Source organism: Manihot esculenta, chromosome 13 (genome assembly GCF_001659605.2).
Source record: "Manihot esculenta cultivar AM560-2 chromosome 13, M.esculenta_v8, whole genome shotgun sequence".
Lineage (NCBI taxonomy): Eukaryota > Viridiplantae > Streptophyta > Magnoliopsida > Malpighiales > Euphorbiaceae > Manihot > Manihot esculenta.
Window position 1 is genome coordinate 15,119,469 of NC_035173.2, and position 11,450 is coordinate 15,130,918.

The 11,450-nt window shown below is 36.9% G+C and overlaps 1 protein-coding gene across 2 annotated transcripts in view; it reads right to left on the reverse strand.

The window, feature by feature from the left end:
• Positions 1-9,258, reverse strand: part of LOC110630002 (autophagy-related protein 13b) — a 28,472-nt gene extending 19,214 nt beyond the window's left edge. Inside the window, exons 1-3 of one of the 2 annotated variants that reach the window (XM_043949457.1) lie at positions 9,002-9,258; positions 7,096-8,449; positions 6,837-7,018 (exon numbers count right to left, since the gene is read on the reverse strand). In XM_043949457.1, the coding sequence (XP_043805392.1) occupies positions 6,837-7,018; positions 7,096-8,424 (1,511 nt within the window). In that variant the 5' untranslated portion in view covers positions 8,425-8,449; positions 9,002-9,258. Of the gene's footprint in view, positions 1-6,836; positions 7,019-7,095; positions 8,549-9,001 lie in introns of both variants that reach the window. The other variant, XM_021777276.2, reaches the window with a different exon arrangement.
• Between the last annotated feature and the right edge of the window lie 2,192 nt (positions 9,259-11,450).

An 11,450-nucleotide genomic window follows, 5' to 3' on the forward strand; every position in this document is an offset into this window, starting at 1 on the left:
AAAATTAATAGACGGTGTCTTGAGTCTAGTTCATGTGACTTCTACTGGGCAACTTGCGGATGTGTTTACTAAAGGGCTCAACAACAAGATCTACCATAATTTGATTTGCAAGTTGGGCATGTGCGACATCTTTGCACCAACTTGAGGGGGAGTGTTGACTTATTTGCTGATCCCAACTGATTCTAGGAATATGATTTGATTTGATTAGGATCCTTAATTATCTCTGTAATTATTATTTGATTATTTACTTCCTGTTTAGATATAATTCTTTGTGTATAAATAGTCATGTAAATCAATTGTAAAGATTAAGAGTGAAATACAAGAATTCTCTAAATTTTCCCAAAATTCTTCACCAATAATCTGCTTCGTCACAAGATCCTAAATGAGAGAATGATCAGGAAAAAAGGAAACACAAAAATTTAGGTATTTAGTAAGTTTACTCATAGAGATTAAATTAAAAGCAAGATTAGGTAAGGTAATACAAGGAGTAGGTTTAACAATCCCAGAACCCTCAATATTATAGGTTGACCCATCAACTATAATAATAGGAGAAGGTGCTTTATGAGATCGAAAGCTAATAAAAATATGAGGATTACCTATCATGTGATCTGTGGCACCAGAATCAATGACCCATTTATATAAAGAGGAAATAAGACACATTTTACCTGTCTCAGTCACTACTGAAGACACTGGAATAATTTTAATAATATGAGTTTTACTGTCAGAAGCCATTCAACCAAAACCCTATACTCCTATATCTTCAAACGAATTAAAGGAAGATAACAAAACCTAACCCAGTGAACAATAGCCGTCGTGAACAGTACCCAGCTGAACAGTATCAAGAATGCCTCCACCCAATACCCAAACGAACCACAGATTTAACAAGGGGGCTACAAGGCGACTCCGGCGTCCTCTCTAGGTGGGCTGTGAAAGACAAATATTACCCTAGATGGGTAACCCAAAAGAATAGGAGCTCTAAGTTTCCAAAAAAAAAATTTAAAACTCGACGGGAGAGAAAAAAAATTAAATCTCTACAGGAATGACTCGGATACTATGTAATAAGATAATGAATAATTGGGCAATTTCAGTATATTTCTCCATTGAAATAAGTGTGTATATATACAGATTACAAGACCTTGTTAAGACAACTCCTAAGAATCCTCTATCAATCAATTAGCCTATGATTATGTAATCTCCTATGATTATTGTAGAAGGATAATATTTATTGTATATCACAATAAAGATTACAACCTATTTATATATGAGAGATGGTAACTAAACAGGAAGGAAAATCAAGCCTATGATTATACAATCCCTAAGATTAAGCAACTGACCCATCTATCAATATTTACTTCCTATATTAACATATTTACTTTCTATAACTTATAACACTCCCCCTCAAGTTGGATCATAAATGTTAATCATGCCCAACTTGTTACATATATAATCAACTCGAGTCCCATTTAGAGTTTTAGTGAAAATATCTCCTAATTGTTCTCCAGTTCGGATATGTTCTGTTGATATTATCTTTTGTTGGACCTTTTCACGAACAAAATGACAATCAATCTCGATGTGTTTAGTCCTCTCGTGAAATACTGGATTGGAGGCAATATGGATAGCTGCTTGATTATCACACCACAACTTAGCAGGCACCGAATTTGTGAACCCAACTTCTTCCAACAGTTGACGTACCCACAAGATTTCACAAACGGCTTGTGCCATAGCTCGATATTCAGATTCAGCACTAGAACGGGAGACCACATTTTGCTTCTTACTTTTCCATGAGACCAAGTTACCTCCCACAAAAACACAATACCCAGTAATTGACCTCCTATCAACTTTCGAGCCTGCCCAATCAGCATCACAAAAGCATTCAATATTTGAGTGTTCATGGTTACCATAGAATAGGCCTCTCCCTGGGGCCCCTTTAAGGTAACAAAGAATCTGTCCCAGAGCATCCCACTGGGCAACAGTAGGAGAAGACATAAACTGACTTACCACACTCACTGAATATGCAATATCAGGACGAGTCACCGTCAAATAATTCAGCTTGCCAACTAATCTTCTATACCTTCCAGGATCTGCAAATGGCTCACTGTCTTCTGTGGTAAGTTGAAGGTTAGGGGTCATTGGGGCACTACAAGGCTTAGCACCCAATTTTCCTGTTTCTGCCAACAAATCAAGAACATATTTTCTTTGAGACAAGAAGATGCCTTTCTTACACCGCATAACTTCGATTCCCAAGAAATATTTCAAGGAACCCAAATCTTTTGTATGAAACTGTGTTTTAAGAAATTCTTTTAAGGATGTGATGCCAGCAATGTCACTTCCTGTGATAACGATATCATCCACACATACTACAAGCAGAATTACTCCACTATCAGAATTTCTATAAAACACTGAGTGATCACACTTACCATCATTTCCTCTTCCATTGCAGCACGCCAACCAGGATGGGACAAAGCCTCAATAACAGTTTTGGGAATTGAAATAGAATCTAAAGCAGTGACAAAACAACAAGAAGAGGAGAATAATTGATCATAAGAGACACAAGATGAAATAGGATAAGTGCAAGTACGTTTACCTTTGCGAAGAGCAATGGGCAAATCCAAATCAGACAATGAAGGATCAGTAGGAGCAAGATCGGTCGACGAAGAAGCGGGTAGCGGAACGGAGTCAGAGTCCTCTAAGCGTCTGGAATACACATGAAAGATGGGAGGGCGACCTGGCACATGAGCGAAAGGTGTAGGAGTAGTCTGAGGAGACGAAGAGCGAACAGTGTATAACAAGAGATCATCTTCCTCCTCCTGGGTGTTATAAACAGATGATGGCGGAAAAAACGGAGTGGACTCAAAGAATGTTACATCCGCAGACACAAGATACCGATTCAGATCAGGAGAAAAACAACGATACCCTTTCTGACATCGAGAGTAGCCAAGGAAGACACATTTGAGTGATTTGGGATCCAATTTAGTAACCTGTGGACGAACATCACGAACAAAACAAGTACAACCAAAGAGACGTGGCTCAATGGGAAACAAAGATTTAATGGGAAATAAAATGTTATAAGGGATATCATCATGAAGGACGGAGGAAGGCATGCGATTGATCAAAAAACAAGCAGTGGATACAGCATCAGCCCAAAAATATTTAGGTACCTTCATTTGGAATAAGAGGGCTCTGGCTACTTCAAGAAGATGTCGATTTTTTCTTTCAGCAACTCCATTTTGTGAAGGAGTGGCAACACAAGAGGACTGATGAAGAATCCCTTTTTGTAACAAATAAGATTGAAATTCCCCAGAGAGATACTCTTTAGCATTATCACTTTGCTATATACGGATGGAAGTATTGAATTGGGTTTGGATTTCAGCATAAAATGCACAAAAAATAGAAAATAATTCTGAACGACTCTTCATTAAAAATAACCAAGTAGTACGAGAGAAATCATCAACAAAGGTAACAAAATACTTAAAGCCAGACTTAGACACAACAGGACAAGGACTCCAAACATCTGAATGGACTAACTCAAAGGGAGACGAAGCCCGTTTATTGACTCGAGACAGAGTAGGTAAACGATGATGTTTGGCAAATTGACAAGACTCACAATCTAGAATAGACAAAGAATGAAACTGTGGATATAACTTCTTCAAAACCGAGAGAGAAGGATGTCCTAAACGACAATAAACATCAAAAGGTGTTAAACGCGTGGAGCATACCAGAGATCGAGGAGATCGAGGTAGTTGCTGATCCAAGACGTAAAGACCCTCTGACTCACTTCCTCTACCAATAATCTGCTTCGTCGAAAGATCCTGAAAAACACAGTGATCAGGAAAGAATGAGACACAACAATTCAATGCACGAGTGAGTTTACTCATGGAAAGCAAATTAAATGCGAACTTAGGGAGACATAACACAGAGGATACAGAAAGAGAAGGGGTTAAGTTGACATGACCAGAACCCATGACAGACGATTTAGTGCCATCAGCAAGAGTAACATAAGAAGGCGATGTATGAGACTCAAGATTGGACAAAAGGGTAGAATTACCTGACATATGATCGGTAGCACCATAATCAATAACCCATTTGGAGGATGAAGACACAAGAAATGCAGTAGAGTTACCTGACTCGGCAATTGCAGTGATAGAGGAGGAATTAGAAGATTTTATAGATGCCTGGTATTGGATGAATTGTGCATACTCATCTGCAGATATCAAAATTCCCTGATCGAAAGATCCATTCAATTTGTGTTCCGTGATTTTAGTCATCATAGAAATCACATCAGTTACGGTGGTGGTTTTAACTTCAGCCATAAGGACAACCAACCCAAAAACGATAGCAACAAAAGAAACACGGAATCAGAAAACAGTACCCGGCGTGAACAGTACCGATGAACAGTACCACGTGAACAGTACCGGTGAACAGTGCCGATGAACAGTACCCCTGAACAGTGCCGATGAACAGTACCAAATAAAACACCTCCCCCAACACCCGAACGGCAAACAAACCTCAAATCTGACAAGGAGTCGGTGTGATGACTCCAGCGATTGTGAGATCCAAATGTTACCCTTTATGGATAACCCAAATGAACGGAGTCCTAAGTCTCCAAAAAAAATTTTAAAACTTTACGAGAGAGAAAAGGGAAAAAAAATCTCTATGAACCAGGCTCTGATACCATGTAAAAGGATAATATTTATTGTATATCACAATAAAGATTACAACCTATTTATATATGAGAGACGGTAACTAAATAGGAAGGAAAATCAAGCCTATGATTATACAATCCCTAAGATTAAGCAACTGACCCATCTATCAATATTTACTTCCTAGGTGATAAGATAATGAATAGGAAGTAATACAATAACTGACCCATCTATCAAGTGTATGCAATACCCCTTTATTACATACAATCCCCACAAATTTAACAAGGGGCTACAAGGCAACTCCGGCGTCCTCTCTAGATGGGCTGTGAAAGACAAATATTACCCTAGATGGGTAACCCAAAAGAATAGGAGCCCTAAGTCTCCAAAAAAAAAAATTTAAAACTCGACGGGAGAGAAAAAAAATTAAATCTCTACAGGAATGACTCGGATACTATGTAATAAAATAATGAATAATTGGGCAATTTCAGTATATTTCTCCATTGAAATAAGTGTGTATATATACAGATTACAAGACCTTGTTAAGGCAACTCCTAAGAATCCTCTATCAATCAATTAGCCTATGATTATGTAATCTCCTATGATTATGTTCATACTCTAACATTCCCTATGCCTTTCTTCTTCCTGTCTGTCTTCTTTCTCTTTCATCTGCTGGTCTGGTGCTCACATAGCAGACTTTATGTGCACCATTGACAACTATGGTCTGACCTAATTTACATGCACTTGGCAAAAAGAAAAAAAGACTTATGTGCACAACAGGGTGAAAACAAAGCACATTTGCCAAGATTTAACAACAAACTTATACACAACCTTTAATAGTACAAGATAAATGAACATGAAGACTGACAAAACTAATTTGTATATGCATTATTGCAGGGGAAATGGCAACCACTATTAAGCATATTTCAGTTCGAAGTCTTTTGGCCACTCAATTAGTTATATACAATAAAAGCAACCATCATCAATTCAAAGGTCCCTAATCAAAAAGCATCACAATTCACTGAATAAAATTCTCTCCTGAAAAACATTCCAGCAATTAGCAAAAATCAATTCAAAGCGATGTTTGCTTTTATGTTTGCTTGGAAACTTGAAAGCAGTTGGATGAGTAACATTTGGCATCAGAATAAGGATTTATAAAAGTCCTCCTCTTCTCAACAAATAATACATTGATGCTCTTCCACTCAATTCAATATATATAACAGATTTGACAGAATATAAAACCAAAGAAACTTTAGCAAAATCCACAAGCATACCTAATTTTCTACAAGTACTAAGAGAACAAATTTGCAGTAGCAATTTTGTGTAAAACTAAATATATTTTTCATTTTCACAACTGCTAAAATATGATATATTTTTGTCCATACCCCTTTGCATAACCAACTGAAGAAATAAGCATTTGCAAGTTACCCTTTTTCCCAACACATGCAACTTGTTCAACAGCCTATGCAAACATCCCCAATATTTTGATTGGCCTTCTATTTGTTGGCATGGTACAATCAGAGTATTTGCATAGTAAGAGATTTTGAAGTTAAATTTTAAACTCCTATCAATTTGTGTTGTCTTGATCAATTCTGTTATCCCGTTTTGCTGTCAAAATATAGGCCAGTAACATGCAATGTCCACAATCCACATTATATTTCAGCTCAGCTGTTGAATAATTACTCACTTCGTTTAAAAGACCAGCTTTAAAATGTCAAGATCAATTCTTAGCAAAGGTCAAGATATTTGAGAAACCATGGCAGGGATATGAACTCTTACAAAGAAACCCTTTGAGTGGTTTTTACACGTACCACAAATTATATACATATATGCACCATTTACTAAAAGAAAAAAAAATAAAAAAAACATCAAACTTAAATCATGGAAAATTAGTGAAGCCCTGTGGTATATCTAAGTTTCGATCACAAATTGATGTCACTCGTAATCCATGAGCAGATCTGAATTGGGACATTCTGCCCTAATTGGTAAGCTGTACTCTCAATGTTTCAGTAAGAAAAATGGGACAATTTGACTCCTAATCAAAAAAATTTCCACTCTGATATTTCAATATACATATAATATCATTATTTGTAATAACTTCTGAAGCTCTTAGCAAGTGATTAGAGCCAGTTATAATGTTCCTATCAAAATTTAATACAACAGAAGCAAGGTGATAGCTAAGACTACTTAACCAATTACCTGCTACTTGGATCTGTCATATCATCATCCTCTACATCAAATGGGCAAGGAAAGTCAGGATCATCAAAATCATCTGGAAAAGACCTGCTGGGACTTCTGGAAAATGAAATCTGTGGAGAGCTGTTGGATGGTATCCTCATCCCCGAATACTTTCTAGTGTCATCTTTTCCAAGGGAGAACAACTACAGCATATAAAAAGATTCCTAAATTAAACAAGAACAATTGCAAGAAAGTTCACTGTATTGAGCATATATAATACCTTCTCAACTGATGCACCAGTCTGCACAAAACCTGTGCTTGTATCAGTCCTAGGATTGCCAGATCTGGTACCTTTGAGGGGAGGAGATGGAGGCAAATTTTGCTTGTTGGACAACACAGGGGAACTAGAAAGCTTGCCTGTAGGTATGCTAACAGGTGCACTTTCAGACCGTAAAAGAGCCTTAGCCAGATGACGCCCAGGAATGTAGATTGGTGGTGATGGTGATGGGGAGGGTGTAAAGTTAGGGGAAGGACAATACTCATCATAGCTCATATTTTTCTTATGAACTGAAGATATTTCAGGTGGATGAGGAGGCAAGTTCATAGTTGGGAAGCGACGGGAACTTGGATTAGAAATTGATGCATGTGATTCTGAATGAGTAGGAGATGGTGAGAAAGAAACTGAAGGTGGAGAAGCTTTATAAAGGTCATAACTCCAACTATGTCGTCTTGAGAATGGCAAGGATGATGGAGAACCATGTGATAGAGGAAGAGAAGGGATCCTTTTCAGTGGGTCTGCCAATGGGCTCCCAACATAGTCAGGGATAAATTGGGGGGACATTTGGGTTGATGATTCAGACCTTATGTCTGAGAGTGATGAACGATAGACTACTGAAAGGCAAAGCCTACCACAGGAAGTATCCACAGGATTGAACCCAAATCGCTGCATTTCAGTCTCTTCCTTGCGAGTGAAGGGCTCAACAAAAGAAGAAACCCTATGAGTAAGGGTAAATGTGCGAATCTGTCCAGACGAATTGAGGTCGCGGAAAATCTTATGTGCAGGAAGAAGCCTAACAGTTGCATACAAAGACCTCAAAAGTAATATTAATTTCTTATAGAACGTATGCAAAGTACCAATTGATCTCCTACTGCCAGAACCATTATCCCTTAACCTCCTACTCTCACACTGCACTATCCATCTCTCTATAATTTTCTCAGTCTTAGCATCATATCCTAATTCTTCTTGATCAGAATTCCAACTAAAAGGATAACGTTCCTTCAAGTAAGGATTCCTAAACAAATCCTTTTTCAGGGAAGAATTTGCAGGGTCCCTATCGGGTGGTCTCTGCACCAAAATCACATCAACAACCATTGGTTCCAGATTCATACGACGCCAGATATCTGGATTCTCAAGCGTAGCCGGGCATTCCCTAAGGGCTAAATTAAACCATTTATCTCTAGGCCTTACGCTTGTAGAGGAGGACGAAGAGGAAGATGGAGACGATGCAGCTTGATCAGCACTGTAATTACGAGATGACATAGCAGGAGACCTCGACTCCAATATTATGTGGAGACTTTTAGCAAAAAATTCAGCGATAATTTGTTCCATTTTAGCAGCTTCAGTGTGAGTATTACTGTTAGATGAGGACATATTCAAAAATGAAATTAAAATGCACAAACCCTTTGAAGAATATTTAGATTAGACCCTTATAACCCCACTTGATAGCCTTCGACTGCAAGCAAACAGGAGATTCATATTCAAAGTCTCGATCCAAACTGATCATAGTAATAATTATACAAAACCCTGAAACTAATAATTTGAACAGAAAACAAACTGAGCAGAACTAAAATAAAGGAATCAAAAGTAATTGAATCGCTAACAAGGGCAAAAAAAAATATGCATAACATATGAGAATTAACTAAGAAACAGAGAATAAGAGAACTTGCACTGATATCCTACAAAAATTCCAAATGAAAAAATAAACAATAAAAAAGGACCAGCATAAAAAGACGTTTTATTTTTTGGGTCTAATATTCTTTCTGGGAACCAATCTATTTTGCAATTCTGCCCAAAATTTGAATTATCTGTTATCAGAACTCATGAAACCTAAGGAGCTCAGAGACTATTCACATACCCGAAGAGAGATAAGTGATAGAAAGAGAGAAGAAGGGAATCGCTGACATACCAGAAAGTAAATGAGTTAGAGATTACAACGTTGAAGAGGAGCAGAAAGTTTTGAAGCAGAAACCTTGTGATTGGCTTTCCTGGAGATTAGAGAGAGAGCTCTAAGCTGTTTTACTAGAATAGAATTCTGAGACGAAGGAGTCCTTCATCAAGGAACAAACGAACTTCCTTACGTGGGACCGAACATGCAGATGATGTTGCCACGTCATCAGTGGCCTCCTACTCGGGTGCACCCGCCTTCCATTGTTAAAGTAACGAAGAAATTATTGAGTAAACCCAAAAAGTCTAATTTGGCTACTAAAATAGAAATCAATAATTATACGAGCCCAAACAAATTTTTTAAATAAAAAATAAATAAAATAAATATTTAAAAGATATATAAAATTTTTAAAAATAAATTAAATAAATTTTTTGAATTTTAAAAGTAAATCGGGTAAACTATGTTTTTTAATTTATATCTTTTTATGCCTCATTTGTTTGCAATTATTATTTTTTTAAATATTAAATCAGAGTTTAAATTATCTGCTCATATCTATGTTCTCAACATAATAATCAGAATTGCATTTTATTATATTATAATAAAAAAGACAGTACTTATAATGAATATAATAAATCCATAATAAAATTTTTTGAATCACACAATAAAAAAATATTAATATGTTCTAAAATACAGTAAATGAGGATTTTATGCACAAAACTTTGTTTAAGTTTATAATTTAGTATGTTTTAATATATTTTTAAATTGATGGATTTATTTATTTCATTTTGAAATTAAAAATCTTATATATTGCTTAGGGGCAATTTGATTTTTTCAAAATAAAATATTTATTTAATTTATTTTGAAGTATTTATACTAAAAAAAAATTATATAACTGATATAGCACAACAATCATTCAAAGTAGGTCATGAATTGGCATTTGAAAACAGAAACATGTGCTAAGGATCTAATCAGATGATATTGAGTCTCATTGGCGAAAAAAGAGACCTAGACACCATAGGTCTCAGCTTTTCATCAAAACTCACTCTTTCAACTACAGAGTGAAATTCCATAGAAAGTTACCGTTAGAGAACGCAATCCAACACATCTTCATTACACCTATAATCGTGTGATCTCATATCACTAACTGGTACTAGTTGGAGTTCCAAGAGATGTGATAACAAACTCTATCTTTTTACAGTATAAAAGCATATGAATATAGAGATTAAGGTATGCTCTTATGACACATCTACACTTGAGTTCAAAGTATCTCATTACATTCGCCATTTTTTTCAATTTACTGATTTGAGTATCGGAGTGGCTGCCATAGGCGCTAATCACCTCGCTTTCTTTTTCTTGCAAGTTGATCAATTGCAGCACAGTCTCATTTTAACCACATCATTTGATTCTATTGCTGGAAATTCTAATGGATTTTCTCTGTTCAATTGGAATAGAAAGCCGTCTTTCATTCACTTTCCTCTTAAAAATAAACTTTTTTTTTCTATTCTCTAAAATAGTTGACAATTCACGAGCTTCTACTAACACTGCTGCTAATAAGGGTATAATCATTTTCTCCACTCTTGGTAGTGGATAAAACACACCCTCAATAGTTAATGAGACTTATCTGAGCAATCTAAATAATGAGCAGATGCTCCAATACATAAAAAGGTTACAGGCCACTCTCGAGTAGTATAAAGCTTCGGAGGAGGACTCCTTCATGGCTCCCAAGATAAGGGAGGAGGTTTTCATCGACACCCTAAGAACTCGGATGTAATACCCGGCTAGACTCCGGTATCGGAATCCCTACCGTCCGGTGGGATCTCGGATGTCGAAAACCTCTAGAAGGGTAAAACCATATTTTTATAAAATATTTTAATGTATTTTATGTTTTTAAGTAAAAAGGAAATTGAGTTTTGTATGAAAATGACCAAGGAGGCATTTCCAGGTTCGGCCGCCGAACCTCAGGTTCGGCCGCCGAAAGTGGGATGGTTTAGGGGGCATGTTAGGCTTCCGAAAGTCTCAAAAGGTTCGGCTGCCAAACCTCATGTTCGGCCGCCGAACTTGCATGAGATGTGGAGGCACGTTCGGCTGCCGAAAGGTGGTCTGCCAGCCCTATATAAGAGCTCCATGGCCGAAACGGGCGAGCTTTCTCTCCATTTTCGGCCACGGTGAGTTCATGCTCTCCTTTGGTTCGTTTTTTATGTTTTTCCTCCGATCTTCCGTGTTTTAACAAGCTCTATGTTGATTTGAAGAGATTTGAGCAAAAAGAGCAAGTTTTGGAAACTTGGAGACCAAAGAGCGGATCTCTCCCATCTCCGAGTCGGATCGTCTCTCCTCTCGTTCTACAAGAGTTAAGAGTAGATCCATAGTTCCTTTCATGTTTTAAGTAAGTTTTATGAAGTTTCTTGGGGTAGAAATGCATGTGTAGGTTTATGTTGAGTTTTTTGTTAAATGTGTGTTTGTGAGCAATGTA